This window comes from Acinonyx jubatus, chromosome B1, assembly GCF_027475565.1.
Source record: "Acinonyx jubatus isolate Ajub_Pintada_27869175 chromosome B1, VMU_Ajub_asm_v1.0, whole genome shotgun sequence".
Lineage (NCBI taxonomy): Eukaryota > Metazoa > Chordata > Mammalia > Carnivora > Felidae > Acinonyx > Acinonyx jubatus.
Genome location: NC_069382.1, coordinates 20,252,824 through 20,276,881, shown reverse-complemented (window position 1 = coordinate 20,276,881; position 24,058 = coordinate 20,252,824). Strand labels below are relative to the sequence as shown.

General features: G+C 39.0%; 1 protein-coding gene across 4 annotated transcripts in view; it reads left to right on the top strand.

The window, feature by feature from the left end:
• SLC7A2 (solute carrier family 7 member 2) overlaps positions 1-23,617 on the top strand; it is a 75,189-nt gene extending 51,572 nt beyond the window's left edge. For 3 of the 4 annotated variants that reach the window (XM_027077232.2, XM_053216351.1, XM_027077233.2), the window contains 9 exons: positions 2,999-3,164; positions 4,560-4,693; positions 6,190-6,412; positions 8,277-8,416; positions 11,267-11,369; positions 13,022-13,227; positions 14,209-14,375; positions 15,119-15,227; positions 18,349-23,617. In XM_027077232.2, coding sequence (XP_026933033.1) covers positions 2,999-3,164; positions 4,560-4,693; positions 6,190-6,412; positions 8,277-8,416; positions 11,267-11,369; positions 13,022-13,227; positions 14,209-14,375; positions 15,119-15,227; positions 18,349-18,545 — 1,445 coding nt within the window. In that variant the 3' untranslated portion in view covers positions 18,546-23,617. Of the gene's footprint in view, positions 1-2,998; positions 3,165-4,559; positions 4,694-6,189; positions 6,413-8,276; positions 8,417-8,693; positions 8,831-11,266; positions 11,370-13,021; positions 13,228-14,208; positions 14,376-15,118; positions 15,228-18,348 lie in introns of all 4 variants that reach the window. The other variant, XM_027077236.2, reaches the window with a different exon arrangement.
• Positions 23,618-24,058: the final 441 nt, after the last annotated feature.

Below are 24,058 nucleotides of genomic sequence, written 5' to 3'. Positions count from 1 at the left end.
ATCACATTTTTTCTTATGTGACAGACATGTTTTAAAAAGAAATCTAAATTGTGTGGAAGGGGAGAAATAGCACTTCTAAGTAAATGGTACTTGGAATGCACTGAAGAATAGGATAAGACACATCATTATAGTAGCAATTGGAGATTTGCAGGGATGAAGTTTCAATAAGGAGGAATGTACACTTTTTTGGCATTATTTTATCTTGGCTGCAATAAGCATATTGGCAAACATACGGTTTCTAGAAGAATTTCTCTCTATTCATGCCTTCATCTATGTAATGTAGGTATCTAGCTGAAAAAGAAGCATATTCAAACCACCTGTCATTTTTTAATACAGATATTATGTGGCCAAACATACTTGAGGCTAGAATTTTCCCATGTTTATCAGTCATGTAGCATAGTGATTTAGAAAGGAATTAGAATCAGAACAACCAGATTTTCAGTCCTACTTTGCCACTCACTATCTTTGGACCATTGAATGACATAATCTTTCTGTGACTCAGTTTGTTCATCCATAAAATGGGGATATCAGTGTCTGTCTTGTACAGACTTCTTGCCTAGTTCATAGGAAGCACTTAGATGGCAGACAGTTTTATTTTGTAGGCATACTTAACCCCTGTAACAAACATTACATTTGTTTTGATTATTTGAACATCTTCTATTTTGATGGTCATCCTCACTTGCACTCCTGCTTAAACCAATCAAGGATTTTACTAAGAATAAAATCTATGTTCTCTCTTCCTACCTGATGTGCCCTGGATAGCTGCCCCTTATTTTCCTGTCCAACCTTCTCTCCATCTACTCTCTCCCATGCTTACAAAGGTGTGACAGAAATATCTTTTTATAATGAACGTTTTACTTATACAATTATACAATTTAAAAAAATTGTATCTTTAAAAAAGTCATTTATTAAATATTTTATGTAGGGTTAAGGACATGAACAAAATTAATAGCTCAAAACTATTTGACATTTTACCTGTAATGTCAAGAAAAATTGCAACAATTGTTCTCAACAGGTGAGAGATTTCATTTGTTTTGGTTTCTAAATAGCCTAGCTAACATTAAATTAGTTACATCATATTTTATTTAGGGATGGTTTCAATGATCTTAACGTATTCAGCTTTAATCTCTAAGCGATGAGAAGCATGTAGCTTTGACAAGGTTAGAATCATGAAAGTCCATGGCAGGACTCAGGCCTTGGCCTGCATCATTGTCCTGTGTCGTTGACCAGTATGTTTTTACTTTATATATAGGCTAAGCTCACATGATAACTTTGTCCTTAGAATATCTGAAGATCAGAACCTCTGAATATAAATTTCGATTCATATTGTAATACCAGATGTCTTGTCAGCCGAAGCGTTTGCTTTATTAAAGACACAGGGAAGTAACTGTATACAGTATTTAGAGGAGATATTCATTGGTCTCTAATCTATTGGCAGGAGGTAGGGATCTCAGGATAGAGCATGCACACGGGGTATTGGGAAACTCTAATAAAACTTGACAGTGGCTTTATTTTTTTCCAGATGGATAGGGGTGCAGCGTATAGAGTGTATTTCCAAAGCGTGTAGGTGTATACAGGTTTCTAGTGTGAAAGAGCCAATAATTATACCGTTCATGCAGTTCCCTTTTTTTCATTATAGTTACATTATCATAAAATTCTGGGAATTATATAGGTAGAAGAATGAAACCAGTCTCCCTCTTCTTTACTTGGGTAATTTTGCTTATTCGATCCTGGGTGGTATGGATTTGTGGGAGAAGCAAGTAGTTATGTGACATAATCCCTTCATCACCATCCTCTCCCTAGTAGGAACAAGTAAACTTTCTTTGGTCCATAATTCGTATGTTAACATAAGATGGATTGAAAATAAAAATATGATAAATACAGTCATGATAGAAGGAAACAAAGGTAAACGTTTGGTGTTAATATTGGGGAGACTCTTTCTAAAGGTAGAGAAACTAAAGAGGAAAAATTTGTGTTCTAAAACTTTTACATATGTATATATAATCAGCACTAAGAATAAAAGTAAATGATAAACTGGGGAAAACATGCAATACATGACAGGAAGACAGCTCCTTGCATTATTATATAAATAAATCTAACAAATTGATATAAATAGAATAACGTAATAGAAAAAATGGGCAGCTTCAATTGGGCCACACTTTCTGGAGAATATTTCTGATAATGTGAACCGAAAGCCTTGTATGAAAGGACATACCTTTGATGTGGTATTACCTTATATAACATTATTATAAAGGAATAATTAGAAAATGTACAAAGATATTTATAAAAGGATGATGATGTGATGTCAGTACTATTTATAGTTGTAAGAAACTAAGAGCTGCCTGTCAGTCTATAAATAAGGGATTATAGTGTCTTCATATTGTGGAAGAGTATGTGGCTGTTAAAAATGAGGTTCTCTGTTTGTCAACATGAAAATGTGTATGTGTGCATGCATACGTGCTCACGCCCAGAATTCTGGAGAAGAGATTTTACTTGATCTTTATTTCCTTCATATTTTTTCTGTATCTTCAAATTACTTGAATAGGAAATTGATTACTTTTACAATAAGAATGTAAAATAAAGCTATTAAAATGAGAATCGACTTTTAAAAATATCCGTTTGGTGTAACAGTTGAAGAATTATTTTGTTGTATGTATGTTGAGATGGCTTTTTTAGACGAGCATTTCATTGAAATTCAGTTACTTTACCTCTGTCTATCTATTGGTGATAACAGCCAAAGTCACTAGACCCACTGATTTCTTGAAGTGTGGCGTCTCCTGGCTACGAGCACAGCCGGCCTTCTAAGACCAAGTTGGTTGTGTTTAGGAGACATTGTTACACAGTTAAATGAGTCAAAACGGGCGATAGAAAGGGATAAATGTAAGTTAAATATATGAATCCTGGTGAAATAATATCCTAAACCGTGTAACAGCCTCAAAATGCCATTGCTTTTGCTAAAACTTGGGTAAAAATTAAAATACCCTTTCTTTTTCCGTAGGTCTTTTATCTTTTGGAGTGAAAGAATCAGCTTGGGTGAATAAAATCTTCACAGCTATTAACATCCTGGTCCTTCTTTTTGTTATGGTTGCTGGGTTTGTGAAAGGCAATGTGGCAAACTGGAAGATTAGCGAAGAGTTTCTCAAAAATATATCAGCAAGTGCCAGGTATAATATTTGGGTTTTTCCCTTATTTTGAGTGCTTTCTCCAACCGCTCCCCCCCCCGTCAATTTGCCTACTTTTGTCTTAAGTTACATTTTCCTTTACCAACAGTGGTTCTCAATTTTTGTGCTTAGGAGAGATTTCTGAGGGTCTGTTCTCTTCCGAGACCCTTCTTCCCAGTGTCCCCCCACCCCCACACAAATGCATACGTGTGCTCACTATTGAGCAGCCTTTGGAAGGCCTGCAGCGGCTCCTTCTCAGCTTCAAGCTCTGCGGTTGGTATAGGAGTAGAGCGAAGGGAGATCCTAACTGGAGGAAGGATGCTCCTTCCCCACAAAGGTTTGCCCTCTTTTACAAACAATGGGTGTTTTGGAGACTTGAATTCCTTAGTGCTTCCGTTGGGGAACACTGTTTGGTTTCCTTGCATTCTTGTAGCCTTGTAGTACTTTTCAGGCCTTGATTTTTGGAAAATGTTGTTGGTTGCAAAAGCAGAATTGTCTGTGCATTTTACTTTAAACCTGATAGGCTCAAAAATTGAACTTGTGATAATTATATACAGAAGGTTTCAGCCCAAGATTTATATTAATATTCCTATGTGTAAATAAAATAAGGTTACAGAAATATCTGTTACATGAAGTGAGGTGTAACTACATGGTTTTCTTTATGTATGTTGTTTATAGTCATTATTTTGAGGCAAAAAATTAATATCCTCTGGTTTTATACAATTTTGAAAAAAATTTATTTATTTTTTAGAGAGTATGAGTGGGGGAGGGGTAGAAAGAGAGGGAGACAGAGAATCCCAGGCTGTCAGCAAGGAGCCTGATGCAGAGCTCCAACTCACGAGTTGTGAGATCATGACCCGAATCTAAACTGAGTGTCAGACGCTTAACCAAGTGGGTCATCCAGGTGCCCCTGGTTTTATACAATTTTTACCATGTAATAAAATATTCAACTTCAATATTAGTAATCAAGCCTAGAGAATTTGATGCCACCTTTTCAAATGCCTTATTAGGAAAATTTTTAAGTGTGCAGCCTGCCCAGCTATCCATGAGAAGAGGAAGTGTCATGTCTTTGTTTCAGAGCGTGGCCCATATATAGCATCTCTGCTCTCACTATCCTGCCTGGCTGTGAGTTCCAGCCAGAGTGGATCTGGATTTTGTGCTTATGCTATTGATCAGCCTCCAGTTGAGTGTTAGCAACCCAGGAGGACGCCATTGTTGGCAACACCACTACATTCTCTAGGACAGGGTGAGAAAAGTAGGATTTACTCTTAATTTTATATATGTAAGTTTCAAAGAGCTGGTGAACACAATAGCTTTCCAAAGAGGTAGTTTGAGACAAATCACTAGAAGAAGTTTTCTATGAAAATAACTTTCCCTTGTGCTTATTTTCCGCCTTAGAGAGCTGCCTTCCGAAAATGGAACAAGTATCTATGGGGCTGGTGGCTTTATGCCCTATGGCTTTGCAGGGACTTTGGCTGGGGCTGCCACCTGCTTCTATGCCTTCGTGGGATTTGACTGCATTGCAACAACTGGTAAGGGAAGAATCTTGGTTCTCTGTGGAAGGAAAGGTGTTCCTTGTTGTACACAAGTACCCATGGGTGGCAGCAGAAGGTCAAGGAAAGAGTGAGATTTGGGGTAATCAGGGCTGGTTCTGGACCCAGCTGTGGTGCCTACTGTATGTGATAAAAAAGAAACTTAGTAAAATGATCTGAGCCTTGGTTTCCACTTTGGTAAAATTGGGAGAGCCAGTACCTATCCCTCATGTTAACCCCTCATGTCATGAAGGTTACTTAAGATATAATACACATGAGGGGCATCTGGGTGGTTCAGTTGGTTAAGCGTCCGACTTCAGCTCAGGTCATGATCTCACAGTCTGTGAGTTTGAGCCCCACATCGGGTTCTGTGTTGACAGCTTGGAGCCTGGAGCCTACTTCGGATTCTGTGTCTCCCTCTCTCTCTGCCCTTCCCCCGCTCGCACTCTGTCTCTCTCAATAAACATTAAAAAAATTTTTTTTAAATATAATACACTTGAAAAATACTTTGCAAGCTGTCAAATATTTTATAAATGTTAGTCATAATTACTGTCCTTAACCTTCAACCTGGAAGTAACCTTCAGTACTATCACAATGAGTAACAAATGATGACCATGCTCTTAAGTTGTCTCTTTTTTAGTAAGATAAAATATATTGTGGTAATTCTTCTCTCTTTATCTTATGCAACAAAGCCATCATGTCAGAATCACTCTCTTACGTGCTTCTTCTGGGTTCAGATTACTGTATGGCCGTGTGATTGACCATTTTGAGGCATTGCAAATGCCAATTCTTACTAGAAAGATTCAAAGCACTATTTTTGTTGTTATTGAAACTGGAGCTTAATATAAATTGGCACACTGGGTAGAAAAAGTTTACCTTCATATTTATGGAAGTCTTCCTATGTAAGGGCCCACAGAATGCCATGGCAGTCGTTTAATTTCTGTGGATGAATCACTTTCCAAATGATTAAGACTGCTATGCTATCCCAAAAAATTTAATATGCTGGTATATCATGTTTTCTTTCTAGAAATGGGAAACTGACCTGCATGATATCTTGCTTTCTCTTCTTGCCTCTGGGAATTGGAATTTTGTGTAATAGCGGAGTACGCTTAAATTTTTTTTTTAACATTTATTTACTATTGAGAGACAGAGAGACACAGAGCATGAGCAGGGACGGAGCAGAAAGAGGGGGAGACACAGAATCCGAAGCAGGCTCCAGGCTCCGAGCTGTCAGCACAGAGCCCAACGCGGGGCTCGAACTCACAAACTGTGAGATCATGACCTGAGCTGAAGTCAGACGCTTAACCTACTGAGCCACCCAGACACCCCAGAGTATGCTTAAGAAGAGAGAAAATTTCATGTAGAATAGATGGATCAAGCTAAGAAAACAGAAGGGACAAAAGCAGACTGAAATTACCATGAAGGAGAAGAAGAATCCGTGTTTTATCTATTAATGTTTTAGTAAATATGCAAATATTTTGTTTATATCTCCTTAGGTGAAGAAGTCCGGAATCCTCAGAAAGCGATTCCTATTGGAATTGTGACTTCTTTGCTTGTTTGCTTTATGGCCTATTTTGGGGTCTCTGCAGCTTTAACACTTATGATGCCATACTACCTCCTGGATGAGAAAAGCCCTCTTCCAGTAGCATTTGAATATGTTGGATGGGGTCCTGCCAAATATGTTGTTGCAGCGGGCTCCCTCTGTGCTTTGTCAACAAGGTATATTGCATTGCCTGTGAGGCAGGGGCTGTGGGTGTTACTGCAGAGGAGTCATTGTTTAAAGAATTGCTTCAGTAGGTTTTAAAAATACTCCTAGTATAAGGTATATGTTATGCAACTACATATTCTCTGAATAGTTTGACCAGAACTTCCATATGAAAGTCTTAAGTGACAAAACGTTTTTCACCCATCAGTTAAAAGTCAGTTTTTCAAGATAATGGTGGTCCAAGCTTCAGTAGAAATGTACACGGCATTGATACACGTGGACACATACACACACATGTATGCCACACATATTCATATGTGTATATATTATAAAATTCTAGGACACTTATACCAGCATGTTTCCCTGCTGGCTTCGGTATTACTTGTAGTGTTACAGACCACTGAGACCTGGTGTGCAGACTTGATGTTTTCTGTCATCTTTTAAAATAATATCAAGTCTCTATGACTGGGAGCTGAATGCTGTGACATTGTCCAATGTCATATGCTTTTTACTGTGAAACACTGAGACTTTCTCTTAGTACTGATCGGAGTAAACTTGGTCTAGAAATAGAAATTACTGTTTTGAAATTAATGCTGAAAGTTCATATGTCTATGTGGAAAGAAAAAGGTAGTTGAATCTCAAGTGCCCAGATTTTCAGGGGCTACTTGTTTTTGTACTTGAGAATCCATTTCTCAGGCTCCCTGAGCTATTCACGTTTCAAATTAACATGTGATTATAAGATATTTCATTCTGGTTTATATCATGGGATACTGTATAACATTATTACAAAGAGAAAATTAATCTCTTCCTGATTACTAATTTTTTTAAGTGAAAATAAGTTGTTAAAAGTCTGAATTAGAAAAAAAATCTTTTCATATAATTCATCAGCCTAGCTTTTCATCTCTCTCAAAAAATCCTATTTATTTTCTACTCAGGATAATATTTAGTAGCAAGTAGAAATTGCCCCCATTGGTTTCTCAGCCATCTGCTAATGTTGAGGTTTATTCTGAATAGTTTGAAAAAATCTGAACTATGAAGACATCATGCCATCATGGTCTTAGAAGATAGACAAAGATTTATCCATGGCCAAGTCAGCCCAGCTTTATCAAAAGATAAAATGAATATTTAAAACAAAATTTTTTACATATTTTCTTTCAAATGGTTATTTTTTTATAACTAAGTCATGTATGGATTCGTGCAGCCAGTAAACACACAAGAAATTTGAAACATCTAAAGCAAAGAGCATTTTCTTAAAACTTTGCTGTTCCTGACTTTTAATCGTGGCTACTTCTATGTACTAAATTTACAGTAAGTTGGTGTATTTTTGTGTTTTTTTTTACCCTTTCTCTCTTGATTATCTTGTGATGCTGGGTATTATTACTAATATGATCAAATACCAAGCAATAGGAGGGAAAATAGTGGCAAAATAAATACAAGAATCATAATCATTGAATAAATGAAGTGACTATACTATGAATTCAAATTACTTAATCTCTAATTTCATATCCGTTGAGAAATTTTGTTTTCTGAGTTATTGCCACTAAAAACGTCTTAATGCTATGATTGGTTTTGGTTTTCTTAAGTCTTAATTACTTAGTGTTAATTCAGTAATAATTGCGGGCATGCACAAATTACTTGCACTGTTGTTCTTAGTGTGGTGAGTGTGCGGGGCAAATATCTATAACAGAATAATAGGTAGCACAATGGTAAATATTGGCAAGTATTTTTAAATGCCCAATCATAACACATTTAAAAATAACAAGACGTCATAATCATGGTTGTGATGCTGAGTTTTATACGAGTCGCTTAATTTCGGTTCTGAGATGTCATCTTGCATGAATGTATTTGCCATCCTGCATGTGTTTGCTTTTTATTCAGTCTTCTTGGATCCATTTTCCCAATGCCGCGGGTAATCTATGCTATGGCGGAGGATGGGTTGCTTTTCAAATGTCTAGCTCAAATCAATTCCAAAACGAAGACACCAGTAATTGCTACTTTATCATCGGGTGCGGTGGCAGGTGAGAGAGAGTTGACTTTTGTTAAGAAAAGGGGGATCTTTTTTCTCATCAAGGATTCTGAAGAGAAATGCAGTTAGGTAGTTTTCTGTTTTGATCTAAGTAAAGGTCAGTAACTTTTTTTGTGAATGTTTCCTTTTTTGATGTTTTCTTTTTGTTTCTCTGGGGTTTTTTGGCCTAGGTTCTGCATTTTAGTGTGTCCGGTCTTTACCTGTGTATGCCTGTCTAGAGTAATACTTCACAATAACTCACATGCGGATTATGAATTTTTCTGTTCTAGTCTTCTGGGCTCTATGTTTCCTTTACCCCGAATTCTATTTGCCATGGCCCGAGACGGTTTACTGTTTAGATTTCTTGGCAGAGTGAGTAAGAGGCAGTCACCAGTTGCCGCCACGTTGACGGCAGGGGTCATTTCTGGTAAGCTTTTCAAACATAGGATTCTTCAGCATGGGCCTTAAACGTTTTATGCGCATGCATGGACTTATAAAGAGGGTCTGCTTGCTGTGCATGTAAGTTAAGAAAAAAAAAATCACTGATAAATTAGGTTATGAACATTGAGATCTGAAAATTGTGGTGGTGGTGGTCTACTGAAATTCATTCTTAACTGACCCTTGGGGATTTTTTACCATTTCATTATTTTAATTTTTGGGGCACCTAACAAATGTGCAAAGGGTTATAATGGGTCTTCACCGTATTTTTACTCATTTTTAATTAAGTATAAGAAATGTCAGGGTAATTTATACTTGCTGTGGTAATTACCCACCCTCAGAGTGGGGGATATCTGCACTGCCTGGACCACCATGGTTCTCTAAGACTTACTAACAACTGTTTCCTCTTAAACCCCATTTGGACTCTATTTTTGCTTTCAACTATGTGTTTTGGTGTTTAACTCATATTAAAAAAAACTTGCAGATGCCTATCTTTGGGGATGTCATAATATCTCTGTAAAATGCCGTTGGCCAGATTCTTATTTATTCCATGAAGAAATTTTCAAGGAGATTCATACAGACTGAGAGAACGGCCTTAAAGGTCCTGTTCTAGGAAGCAAGAGAGAGACTTCAGCAAGCTTTATAAAGCTGTTTTAGTAGTAAAAATTCAAACCAAAACTGATAACTTGATTGAGGCTCTGAATTGGGGGGAAATTACAGAATGCTAATGCTTAAATTATGCATGAAATAGTATTTTTTCAGAGTCAGAAAATATTTGCCTAAACAGCTTCACATTGTAAATGTTTTCTAATAAATTTGGCACTTTATTAGACATACATTGGAAGGCCAAGTCACTTATTTTCTTAATGGGGGCTTAGGTTTCTGCCCCCATAAAATGAAGGTTGCACTAGATGATCTATAGCCCATTTTGTTACTAAACAGTCCATTATGCTAGTGAAAAGAATTTATAAATCTTGACAAAGGACCATACATTTTATTTATTCCGTAAAAATGTTTATTTTTTCCCAGTGAAGTCTTGCCCAGTAATACTTTATTTTGTATTCAGAGTTTTACAAAATATATCCTTCTTTCTTCAGAAGGAATTTAATTTGGCAGTATAACATATTGACATTAATAACAAAAGAAAATAATTATAGCAGAAGTCTTTTTTTTTAAACGTTCTGAAATACTATATTTTTGTTATTCTACTCCCACACCTTACTGTGCTTGTTTTTAGCTTAGATTAGAGAGCTTATCTGGATAATTAATCATCTTCCTCTTTCTTAGCTACTTATTTTGCTATTTGTAATTCTTATAAAACATACTGAAACTGTAATAATCTAATATATAAGTATACTAGCAACGGAAGGTGTTCAAAGTAAGGCATGAGATGCATTTAAAGAAATGATGTATCATGGAAGGAACATGAGGAAGCAGGGTAGAAGTAGAGTTTACATGGAATTCTATTGCCACCAGTTATAACCTTGCCAAATTAGCCTGTCTATAAAATGAGGATCATTATCTTATCAGGTCAAACCATGTGAAATTGCTGGTTTGGAGGTCAAAACCAGTCAGATTCTGGCCACTGCATATAGTTAAGCCTATTTAATTTCCCTGTCTCATAGGATTATTGGAGTAAAGATAAATTGAGATCATAGAGATATAAAGCTTGCTAAGAGACGTCTGGTACACCATGGGAATAGAATGTGGTGTTTCTACTTAACAATGATAGAGACAACTATGCGGTCAAGTCAAGTTAGTATTGTCGGTATTTGATGTTTCAATGGAGAAAAAAATTGCCAAGTGCAAGTTAACTATTCAGCTAGAAAGTATATTTTGCCTCATAACATTACTGCAATTTGAGTGTAGGACATAGATTCATCCCTCAAATTTAGTCCCATCTTCTCAGAGTGAGGAGTTTTAACCAGCATGGAATTTCACCTATACCAGAAATGTAATTTAATTGGAAATTACTTTCTTTCATATATGCATAATTCAAGATGCAGATGGAAATGCAAATGATTATGGAATTTCTGTAATGAAAGTTCTTCCATTTCAATTTTTTAATGGTTGTTTCACAAGAGCTAGTCCCTATTTCTGAGCAATGTTTTTCTTTTGAAACATCAAAGGAGAGTGTTCTGTCATATGATATTTTCACTCTTTGTCAGGCCAATATTTTTTAAATAATCAAAGTAGATGTGTTTTATACTTGATAGATAGCTAAGGGGTTTGGAAGTTTCACCAGCAGTTTGTATGACCTAAGGAACACCTTTTTGACTGAGAGAAATATATTTTCTGTAGTTTGTTTGATTTATCATTGGTCCTGGAACCATAAAATGACAACTGTCCCTGACTTGAAAGTTATCAACTGTATGGAGTTACATGATAGGCCATTTTCTTTACCATTCTGCTCTCTCCCCAATAGCTGTGATGGCATTTCTTTTTGACCTGAAGGCCCTTGTGGACATGATGTCCATTGGCACTCTTCTGGCCTACTCTCTGGTTGCAGCATGTGTTCTCATCCTCAGGTGAGTGTCCTCATTGGTCCCGAGTGCTGCGTGTCACATGGAGCCCAGGGAATAAAGAAAATTAGGACTCACCATCCTTGCTTTCGAGGAGCTAGTGGTCTCACGAGGCAAGAGGTCATGGGCAGAAAAACATCACTATAAAGTATAATAAACATACTTAGTCCTTAGCAAAGAATTAATGTTTATTTTTAAGAGCGATCGAGAGAGCACCAGTGGGGGTGGGCAGAAAGAGAGGGAGATACAGAATCCAAAGCAGGCCTCAGGCCGCAAGCTGTCAGCACAGAGCCCCACACGGGGCTCAAACCCACAAACCGCGAGATCATGACCTAAGCCAAAGTCAGATGCTTAGCCGACTGAGCCACCCAGGCGCCCTGGTCCTTACTTAGCAAAGAATTAAATACAGTTGATAATTAGCAGTAAGTTGGCCTAATCTATATGAACCGCAAGTTCTTATAATGTATAAAAACACTTAAAAATATTCTATCTTTTGTCCCAGTATTTCAGCTGCTAAGATTTTATAATAAAGATTTTAATCAAAGAGGCACACACAGATATATATAGATATAGAGAAAGATCTCTATATAGATATGTAAAGGATGTTTATGAAAAAAGCAATTTGCAAAAGTGAAAAAAATTGAACTGACCTGCATATCAATAGCAGAACGGTGAAACAAATGAGGGTACCCTTTTTCTTCTACAAAAGAGGTAAACGCTTTTTCTTCTACAGCAAATAATATGATAATTGTATGGATAAATGTATCTGATTCAGCAAAGCTGTATTAACATCTGAATTTATTTAAATAATACCATAGATTTACATGAAGAAATCATTTTCATGATTTCACTTTAATGCATCTTTTATGATCTCTTTAATGCATATCATATATATGCATTTCTGTTTGGCTGAAATTGCCTCAAAACACTGGGTGGTTTTGATTCTTTTCTATGTATTTTGTGAGTTTTTTCCCTCAGTGAGCATATTTCTTCTTTAGATTGAGGTCAAATGTTACATTTAAGGAAAGGCTGCTCAGAGGGAAGGAGACCACACTGAGGAGACAGGGGCAGATCCTATGAGGTGAAGTAGGCTGGTATCCTGACGCAGGCTGGAGAGGAAGGGGATAAATTGATCAAGAGACTTGGCATACATGGGGTTGGGAAGCATGGCGGGCGGAGCTCATCTGGATTAAACTGGAGGACTGGGAGAGGAAGGTTGAGGAAGATGAGGCCAGAGAGGCAGATGGCCAGCGGCAGTTGAATGCCAACCTGAAGACTGGATGTCCCTCTGCAGCTGACGCTTAAGCAGAGTTTCTGTGCTGTTTTCTTGAAACGCATTTCCTTTGGACCCAGATCGTTTCAGGATAATCCTCCTCTAGTCACAGTCGCCTCCCTTGGAAAATGTAACTCTCTTCCGCATCTACTGTGTTACTTTGTAATGAAACGGCTGTCAGAGAAAATTCAGAGTTGCTGCAGATGTTTTATTGAGCAGGTTTGTGGCCTGGCTCAGCATGCTCTGGGGCGGAGTCATGAAAAGTGTCAGTTTACTGCACAAGCTGGGACCCTGCAAGGGGTCTCACTTAGAGTTTATGGCGTTCGTTTCATTTGGGCCAAGTGTCTGTTGGAGAATGAAGACACGGACGTTTATTTGGCAACAGGTACCAGCCCGGCTTGTCTTACGAGCAGCCCAAATGCTGTCCTGAGAAAGAAGCGCTGGGATCATGTGCCAGCGCTGCCTCGAAAAGTGAGTCCCAAGTCACCATGCTGCAGGGGCAGGGTTTCAGCCTGCGGATTCTCTTCAGCCCCTCGGCTCTGCCTACGCAACAGTCATCTTCTCTCGTGAGCTTTCTGGTGGGGTTCCTCGGTAAGTCCGCGGTGCCGCGCACAGAGCACAGGCCCCCAGGGGTCCGTAGCTGGAGCGGGTATGTGGACGCGGACAAAAGGCCATACCTTGCCTTAGACTAAGTTTACCGCTGCCCTGAGCCCTGAAGTTTCTGCCCAATGGGTCACTGGTAGTTGAGAGCATGTATTAGTGGGATAGATTTATCATGTAATTGAAGAAGAAAGGAAGACATTCCCTAGGGTGTGAGTGGCAGCTGTACAAAGCTGATACATCTCAGTGGCCGTCCGGGGGCTCCCAGGAACACCTGCCAGTAACACACTGGGACGCAGTAGAGAGAGTCTTGTTTGCTCACCCGCAGTTATGTCATGGGTGATATTTTCAGCAACATTTACCAAGCACTGGCAATGTGCCAAGAGCTCTGCTGGGCACCTGGGACAGCAGGAAGAATGGTCCCTGCTCTCGGGGGGCTGAAAGGAACAGGATTATTGGTGGCAAGCTGAGGGAAGTACAGACTTCTCCAGAGCACAGAGGAGGGACGTGATGGTCAGAGATAGGATGGGCGGGTGGTGACATCACCTTCTGAAATAGGGGGAAAAGACACAGATCATTTATTATTTGTTTGCATTAACAATCACTGTTTACAACCGTGGACAGACCTGCCATCTCCCATTTGAGAACAGAGAAATCTCCAGCCCAGACAGCATCCCATCAACCCATGTGATACAGTCAGAGGATGTCACGAAGGGGGACCCAGAGGACGCATGGGGAGGGGGAGCAAGATGGTAGTCCCAGGAGGAGGGCAGGAGACCGTCAGGAGGAAGCGAGTGGAGGTTAAGTCAGTGGGATCAGCCATGTCTTCCCCTAATGGAAATGAAGAGTCTTAGTATTTGGCAAAGTAGATCCGGAAAGAACTTGATATCTTATCAAAATAGACGGCTTGAGCTGAGGGAATGAGTGACGTGCGCGTGCTGACTTTGTTTTCCATACACATCACCTTTACAGCATTTCTGGTTCTGGGTCTGAGCATCCTGACCACCTACGGAGTCCACGCTATTGCCCGGCTGGAGGCGTGGAGTCTCGCTCTCCTTGTGCTCTTCCTCGTTCTCTGCATCGTTGTCGTGCTCACCATTTGGAGGCAGCCCCAGAATCAGCAAAAAGTAGCCTTCATGGTACGAATTGTGAACATTAGAGATCCTAAATATTTCGCACATTTTCTCTTATGGGTTAGTTTTATAAGTTTAAAAAAAGTCACTTCTGATGAAGTTAACCAGGGAACTAGAGTGTCACGATTCTTTGAAATGATACTTTTTGTCATAAGTATTCTCTCTACGTGGCTTTTCAAAACCCTGAATATGCTCCTATCACATTATTATGTATAATAGTAAACAGATTTCTTGTCAAGTAATCTATGGAATCAAGGAATAAAGAAATTTTATTTTAGAGATTCAGTACTCTCTCAAGAAGATTATTCCCACTAAAAGCCCTTCTGCTATAATTGTCCTGTTGGATTTAAACTAAGAGCAGGTTTGGGCTTGAAGAGAGCTTCCTGGAAGGATCCCTCTGAGATGCCAAATGTATACAGACTTCCAGAGGCGTGCCTGCTGATATCTGAACTAAACCAGTAAACCCTAAACTAAACCAAACCCTAAAACCCATTGCATCTTGGTGATGATGTAGATGTTAGCAGGCTGGATAAATCCCTGTTGCTCTGGGCTGCACGTAAATAGTGTAAAATGGGACGTTGCCTTTAGTATACTCTACAGGAATGATTTTTCTCCAGGTTGTTCTTTTTGTAAGTATATAAGCTTACTGACACAGTGTGAAAGTACATATGTCAAGTTAGTGTTGACACAGTTTGGGGAATGTGCTTTCCAAATCTGAGTATAGTTAAGAAGATATTTTTCCCCCTTAGGTTCCATTCTTACCATTCTTGCCAGCCTTCAGCATCCTGGTGAACATTTACTTGATGGTCCAATTGAGTGCAGACACGTGGATCCGATTTAGCATTTGGATGGCACTTGGTAGGTCTTTTAATGTTTTAGCTTTCTGAACCTTGGCTCTGTTTCTCCAGTTTTCATGCTCTGTGATTAGACAAATTCATCCCCTCCCCCTTCCTGGAAATAAAGGGTTTTGTTGTTTGTTTGTTTTTCAGTTTCTTCCTTTCCCAATTTTAGATCATCAGCATGCTTACTTTTCCAAATATTTTCAGATACCTTTTTTAAAAATTTTTTTTTTAATGTTTATTTTTATTTTGGGGAGAGACAGAGACAGAATGCGAGTGGGTTAGGGGCAGAGAGAGAGGGAGACACAGAATCCGAAGCAGGTTCCAGGCTCTGAGCTGTCAGCACAGAGCCCTATGTGGGGCTCAAACTCACGAGCTGTGAGATAATGACCTGAGCTGAAGTCGGACGCTCAACCGACTGAGCCACCCAGGCGCCCCCCTTTTTTTTTAAATTACATTTTCCCAGTAACCCTGTAGAATCTATAAATTCTGCTTTCTCCAATTAATGGGTGAGAGAAAAAAGAAGCCCCAAAAAGTCCAGGGATCAAATTTGTGAATGGCAGTGTGAGACTTTGATTCCAAAGCCCGTTCTTGTCAGTGTATACCAGTAGACTTCTGAAGATATTTGGGGTTTTGTTTTGTTTTTTAATTTTTTTAAATGTTTATTTATTTTTGAGAGAAAGCGTGAGTGAGAGGGGGCAGAGAGAAGACACAGAACTCAAAGCAGGCTCCAGGCTTCACGCTGTCAGCACAGAGCCTGAGGCGGGGCTTGAACCAACAAACTGTGAGATCATGACCTGAGCTAAAGTCGGACGCTTAACCGACCGAGCTACCCAGGTGCTCCTGAAGACATTTTGAGTGAGCTGATAGCAAGAAATTTCTGTTATCTAAAGTTCTTACTGTTTGAACCTTGGGATTTAGCATTAAATGACGTCAGTATGCTTATTTATATCTATACTATACTGTTTTTCATTATGATTCCTTTCCTATGTGAAAAATTGAGTTATAAAATAAAAGTTTGCATTTGTTGTAACTAAAGCCCTGAGCACTTGTCTTAAAAATGTGAGGAGAGGGGCGCCTGGATGGCTCAATCAGTCGACCGACCGACTCCTGCTCAGGTCGTGATCTCACAGTTGGCGAGTTCGAGCCCCACATCTGGCTGGGTGCATTCAGCACAGAGCCCTCTTCAGATCCTCTGTCTCCCTCCCTCTCTCTGCTCCTCCCCTGCTCCCGCTGTCTCTGTCAAACACAGATAAACATTTTTAAAGAAAATGTGAGGAGAAATGTCTGTAAGGTGAAGCAGAGAGAAACAAGAGCTAAATCTGAATTGTTTGGGTTGCCTGAGCGGTTGAAGAGTATGTTTTTTGTCAGTCTTCCCATTGGCTTAGCAAGAATGAACCTGATTCACTCTTGTGTATGTAATTGTTTGCTTTGGCTAGAAATTAACTTCATTTTAGTTTCAAGCCACCAACCCACTTGAGTTGATGGGAGATCTGACCTCTGTCAGTTTTGCTCATCTCCCCACACCCACACTAGGGCTTTACCCATACTTTGGGGACCTCACACTGTGCCAGGGAACGGGGGTGCTGGTGCCTCGGGTCACAGGTTATCCATTCACACAGGTTACACCAGGTTGTCCTCTCTTCCTGTCACTGTGGCCACTTCTGGTAGGTGCTTCTGTTGCTTCAGGGCCAGGATCCTGACAGGAATCCCCTGCCGGTCAGCCCCACCCTCATGGATGTAGCAACACAGCCATTCCTTTGGGGTCCTGTGCACATGCTGCCAGGGAGCGGAGCCCAAAACCCCCAGGGCACAGGACTCCAGAACTCTCTCCCCTCCTCTGAGCCCAGAAGAATCTCTTTGAAATCTGGCAGAGAACTTCAGCGTGCTTCCTACCTTTCCATGAGCCCTTGCTTCTTTCCTCAAACATAGTCCACTCTAGTTTAATGTACTTGATCTTAGTTAAGAGCATCGACTATGGAGCCAGACTGTCTGTGTTTGAATCTACATCTGCCATTTATTCACTGTGTGGCCGAGGCCAAGTTACCTCTCTGCTTTTGTGCCTGTTTCTTTGTAAAATGGTGATCATAAAATAAATAAATAAATAAATAAAATAAAAAATAAAAAATAAAATGGTGATCATAGTACCTTTATGTGAGGACAGGGAGGGCTGGGTCTTTAAACCGTTGAGGTATGACAGGAAGTAGAATCATTCCTCAACATACCTGCCAAAATGCTAATTGGTAGCCTGCTTCCTGTTATTTTAGATGGGAAGATTATTTTTTTTTAATTTTTTAACGTTTAGTTATTTTTGAGACAGAGAGAGACAGAGCATGAACGGGGGAGGGGCAGAGAGAGAGGGAGACACAGAATCGGAAGCGGGCTCCAGGCTCTGAGCCATCAGCCCAGAGCCCAACGCGGGGCTCGAACTCGCGGACCGCGAGATCGTGACCTGAGCTGAAGTCGGACGCTTAACCGACTGAGCCACCCAGGCGCCCCTAGATGGGAAGATTATAATGCATTTCACATCAACCCCAAACTCTCAACCAATGTTTAAATATATAACTCAAAGCAAAATGCCTACATGTAAGTAATAAACTATCTAGTGGGGATACTTAAAACCTTTGCTTCTAATTCCCAGCCAGCGTAGCTGTTAATAACTAGCTGCTTTGTACATGATTGTTTGGCCTCTCCTGGTGACAGTAACATGTTTACACATGCCCCCTTTGTTTACATAGGGCATGCTTTCCAAAATATCTCACTGTGAGTCTGACACCCCACCACTTGTATTTGGGATGTCATTTGAGATCTTACCCCCCCCCCATATCCTTTTGTTTAGAGTGTAGTATTGAGTTTTGAGAAAATCAGTGTATTTTTTTGACCTAGATGTCTGAAAACACTTACTGAGAGAAACATAAGTTCTATAAAGATTGGGTGTTAACAATGGAGAAACACATTGTGCTGAGAAAGCATCCATCAGGGACCTTCTGCAGGGGAATCCTCTTGCCTTGTGTTCTAAAATAGACCAGAAAGAGAAGGCAGAAAACTCTATTAAGTTCTATATTAAATTTCCCATGTTCAAACTGTCATTTTCTGATATACTTAAAACATTGATTTTTTTTTTCTTTTCCCTCCAAAAGGTTTCCTGATCTACTTCGCTTATGGCATTAGACACAGCCTGGAGGGTAATCCAAGAGATGAAGAAGATGAAGAAGAGACGTACTCAGACAACATTCATGCAACAACAGAAGAAAAATCTGCCATTCAAGCCAATGACCATCACCAAAGAAACCTGAGTCTGCCTTTCATATTCCATGAAAAGACGAGCGAATGCTAACGCTTACAGGAGCTGAGTTGGGCCACAGTCTTAACATACCTATCCTCCGTGGAGTAAACCGTGACAGGGTGTCAGCATCGCGCTAGGTTGCTGTGGGTTTGCTGCAAACATAGTTCACCCTAACTTATGCTTACCTGAACAGCACCTCCTCAGATGGTGAATTATGTACCTGGGGAGACCTCCCAAGCCCTCTCCTCAGTGGCGAATACCCCCCAAATAGCAGGAGCGTGTGTGTGTGTGTGTGTGTGTGTGTTGGGGTATATGAATGTGGAAAGTTGGTTGTGTTTTACTACTACCACATTACATTTTTCCGGTGTTGTCATTAATTGGTGGCTTATAGCACATGCTGAAATGGAGGCAGTCACTGAATAGAAGTGTTTTGTATGTGCCTGGTGCGTTTGGGGAAATACCTGTTGCTTTTCCTTATTAGGTGTCATTAATGTCAATTAGAGCATGCTAAAAATGCACTTACCCATCTTGGTGTCTGTCATTGGTCAGGAGCAAGAGGAGGGGATAAGAAATGAGCCTTTTCTAGAACTTATAAATGCCAGCAGTGGGTTTAGTAGAGATTTTTATTCTATGAAGGATGGCACTTTGCCCAAACTTCAGCCGCCACAGGGATTTGTACCTGCGATATACCACATGGGGCAAAAGTGGTGTTCCGTGTCACCCAATGGGGCCTCTTTCAACCGCTGTCTTTTTTAAGAGATGTGCTCTTTACATATGAAGACTTTACCTCCTGTGAGTGCTGTATATCCCTCAGTCCAGTCAGGGATTTGAGAGCAGTATGTGTGATCTACATGGGGCCTTTTATGCTAGAAAGTGAAGCTGGTCCCCATGGCTGGAAAGCTTGCGTGAGTGGCAGTGACGAGGGTATATTTGAAAATCAGAGTTAGACATAAGCTTGGAAAAGTAGACACTAAGCATCCTTGTCTTTAAAGTCACTTAAAATAAGCCAGTAGAATCTTCTAGGTCACACAGTTGGTAGAACGATTCATACTTTTTTCTATTACTTAATAACTAATCACAATTCAGTTTTTTTAAGCCTCCTCAGGTACAGATTTCACTCCTTTGTTTCTATTATTTTGTCTTGTCCTAGACATGAGGGGCTACAGTAGCAAATTACGTCTTTATTACGTGCCAAAGAGGAGAACTGAAGGGACACGAGAAGAAAAAATTGCCCTGTTTTGAGTTTAAAGTGCCTATTCAGATATTAAATTGCATTTGACCGAGTTTGAGGGGTTTGGATCTAATTTGCCTTTGTTGTTTCTTTTGGAAACATTGAAGGATGTTTTTCTTCCCCCAATCCCATAAATTGTTTGGCACTTTTTATCTCATTTATTTTTAAGTGACCACACTAAATCTATTAATAAAAACTCTAGTAACCCAACAGTGTTTGGGGAATAAAATATTTTAGTTAAATACATGATTTTTAAAACCTCCAACTGAAAAAATGTAACCTAATTAAATTAAAGCTATATAAACACAGTAACGTTTATATAAGTAAATGATTTGTTTTTACATGTAAGATTCTCTAATTACTATATTTTACTGGATAACGTTCTCTAGTAGTGGACTGTTTATCTGCAGTGTGCTTTGCTTCTAATGAAGTGTTTTTCTTACAAATAATTACATGGTTTACTAGGTGAGGCTAGAGGCTAAAAACTTATATATATGGGTTACATTCCCAGGATAAATGTTATCAAGCACACCAGTTGACCAGCTTAATCGGAAGGCAAGGAAAACATTTGTTTTCTGACAGCACTTCCAAGAGATTAGTTATTTCACTGATGCCATTAAAAAGCAAGTTGTGATTGTTTTGTTGAACCAAGAGTTTATTGTGAGTAAATATCAGGTAAACAGGTAGAAAGCCTGGGTTTCTGGCTGCTATTGTTGAAGCATCCCTGACCTAGAACTCAGTCCTGACATTCCACAGTTTCCAGGCTGCACAGGGTAAAATCTGAAGCCCAGAATTCTCTTTTAAGCATGTTTTGCTAGAGAGGAAGAGTTGGATATGCAAGGGGTAAAATATTTCTGTAAGGACTTTACGTATGATCACAAGTCCTTGCTGTTAGAGTAATACACTGAGAACACCCTTTTATTCTATAATCAATCTAGAATAGGCCCTTAACACAGGGAACATAAGGAATTTCCTACATAAATATTTAGGTCTTTTACTGTAACAAAAGAAATTTATTTAGAATGTGATAGGCAGCTAAAACTATTATGCCCACTGTGTTCAATTAGGAGAAGAATTTAGTTAAAAATTATTTTTCCACATTAAAACACTTTGCAAACACAAGTATCTATGAAAAGATGCTTCGTCGGTGACTGTGCTTTTTTCCTGTGAAGACTCAAATATGTATGAGTCATATCCCTGTATGAGTGTGTGTATATATATATGTATATGTCTGTGTATTTCAAATAGTGTGTAAGTCGGTTGGGTTTATGATGGGCTTTGGAAACAATACCATTATATGGATTTAAAAAAAAAACCCAATTGATGTGGAGAAAAAATAATGTTTTATATTGATAGGTATGCTTATCCAAAATTTTTAGGTTTTAAACTATTTTGCAATATACAGCAATTTTATATGTATGATATTTTCTATAGATTCTTTAAGAAAGATATATTTATAATGTAATATGGAATCACTAAACTCTATTATAACAGGTGCTTTATAATCTGAAATGGAGTAGGGGTAGGAGCTATTAGGGTATTTCTGTTTACTTGTTTCTGTGGCCCCTTTTCTGACATCGCTGTCTTGCTCTCTGTTTATTAGTAAAAGCCCGTACTAGTGGCTCTTTACCAGCCTCCCGTATCTACATCTGAATACATAACCTTAAGAACAAAATATTGCTCTTACTTTCTTAGGATTACCAAAATGTTTTGTATAGATTTGACTAGTAGTCAGTCACATTTATACAAACTCCTCTCCAGGAATGAAAAAATACATACCACACAATCTCTTAATTGTGACTGAGTAAAAACAGTTTAAATTACTTTTCTTTCCTACACTAGGAAATATGCTGTCTTAACATTTTCAGTGAGAAACCTATAATAGCACCATTATTTTAAGCTCTTGAGAAAAGGGAAAAGATGACTTATGAATAACCATATAAAGGCAATATGCCTACTCTCTATTTAAAAAGGTAGCTATACAAATCCGAGTTTAAAACCTATTTATGAGAAAACTTATGTTAGAACTTTTGATCAATACTGAGATACAGATTATTGCTTACCCACATTTTCCCCAGAGATAAACATCAAGAAAACTTCTTAAGACCAAAAACATCATCTGGGATATATACATTAGAGGAAAAACTAACCTTGATATATGTAAAACTTTACTGTTGCCATCCATAGTTAATAGAAAATATCTGTTTGAGAATTATTTTCCTTTAAAATCCAAAAGCCTGTGTTTCAATTTTATGAATAAAGGATTTTTTTAACTTTTTTTTTTTAATTTTAGAAACTAGCCAGCATATTTGCTAAGTCCTGGTAGTTGTTAACCATATTTTGAATCAGAGTCTGTATTTACTGAGTTATTTTCTAAATTAACGGGAATGCTTAGCAGGGGGAATAAGGAGGTTTATTGCCCTGCAATCCTGATAATGCCAGAGGAGTATATTACTCTTCTTTCTTTGTAAATCAGGGCATATTCTGAGATGACAAACCACGTGATAACGTGCCAAGATTCCAACTCTGCCTCGTGATGTGGCTGCCTGATTTCCTCCTGATGCCCTTCAAGCAACTCCTACTTAACACCCAAACTACAGTTTGCACAGCATTTTAAAGGATTGGGTTTAGAGTGTATATCACAGCGTATTAAAATTCACATGATTAGTGTGAATGGGGGGGGGAGGAGAGGGGATTAACTTTTTTTTTTTTTTTTTTTGCTAGTGCCAAAATACTGCCTTCTCTGTACATTTTCTACTTACAGTCTCTGACATGTCCTAAAATATCAAGGGGAAAAAAGTACCAAAGTTCAAGTAGTAAATAATGCCAGCACAGGTCATTTTTCAGTCATGTAGATTTGCAGATAAGGTTGCTTAGCTTTGTTGTTTAGCTGAGATTTTTTTTTTCTCTTTGTATAATTATATTTAAACATTTTTAAATGGATTTCTGGTTTCTGGATTTTGAGAGGCCTGCTCTGTTTTTGTGGTTGTTGGTTTTTGTAACATTCATTATTGTTTATATGTACACAGTTTAGTCTCACTGATTTCAGATGTGTCTTGTGATGGCTCGACTCTCGTGACAGCCTTGTTGAGAGTAGTACTTAGCTTTTCTTCACCCTGGCTGAAGCCGCTGCCATTATCTGGCCCTAAAGACCCTTTGCTGACCACTGGTGCCCCATGGGGATCATGACCAGGAGCCTGGGCTGGATCTAGAGTCAGGCAGCCCATAGAGCGTAAGCATCTAGACCTAGCCTTATTGGGTGGGGTCTTGGGATGATAGGGTGGGATATGAAGTGAAAGCCTTCACATGAAAGTAAGGAGTGTGGGGTCCAAATATCCCATCAACACATCACGTAAATGATAGGGACTAAGGAAGGTCTGTGACTCATAGGAAGGATGGCTGCTTCCTGGAACTGGTCCCACGGGGTCAGGCCCACTACAGTCCCTGTACGGCGCAGACAGCCTTGAGGTGGAAAGTGCACGGGCCCAAGCTCAGCTGGTACTTCCAACAGGGTGGGTTTCACTGGCCCAGGCCCGGGTAGGGGGTCTTTCGTCTTTGGTGTCCACTAGGCTGCCCCATTGTTTTATTGCTCTATTTTGTTGTCATTGTACTTAACAGAAACTGTTGATAGGGCCCAAAACCCTACAGAAATTCTATGTCTGTAAAAAACCAACAGATTCACAGGACTTGTCTGATCTGAATGTAAAGACTTTCTGTTGAGTAGGTAATTTCAAATTTAAATGTTTTAAATGATAATCAGAGTTCCTTTTTACTTATAACATTAGATTATGTTTTAAAAGTGTAATAAATAAAAACTATTGCTGCTTTACCACTGTAAAATATGCTTTCTAATGTGACCATGTACTTTTTAAATAAATTGTAATATGACTTATGATAATATAATATGCATATGTATCACACACCCCAAAAGCATACATGTCACACACTTATCTAATGTAACCTTTTTTTTTTTTTTTAATTTGGGAACTTCTAAAACTCAGAAATATGGCACAATCTAAATTGAAATGATGTTATTGTCAAGAATACTCACCTGGCAGCCTGAGGACTACCCAGTCCTGTAAGATAAAAGACATGTTTTCACAAAGCCTCAGTCCTCATGGCACGTTCTAAAAAATAGCACTGGGTCCTAAAGCATGCCATCCCAGGACCAAAGAGCTGAGATCTTACCACTTCAACTGCCGGTCTTTTCATTGCTTTTATCTGTAAGAAACTCCTTTCTCAATGTTCTCCTCAGCAAATCATAGCCTTTAATAATTGGCAATCAGTTATGTACAACTAACAAATTTTTTACAGTATAGTAAAGCATTCTTAC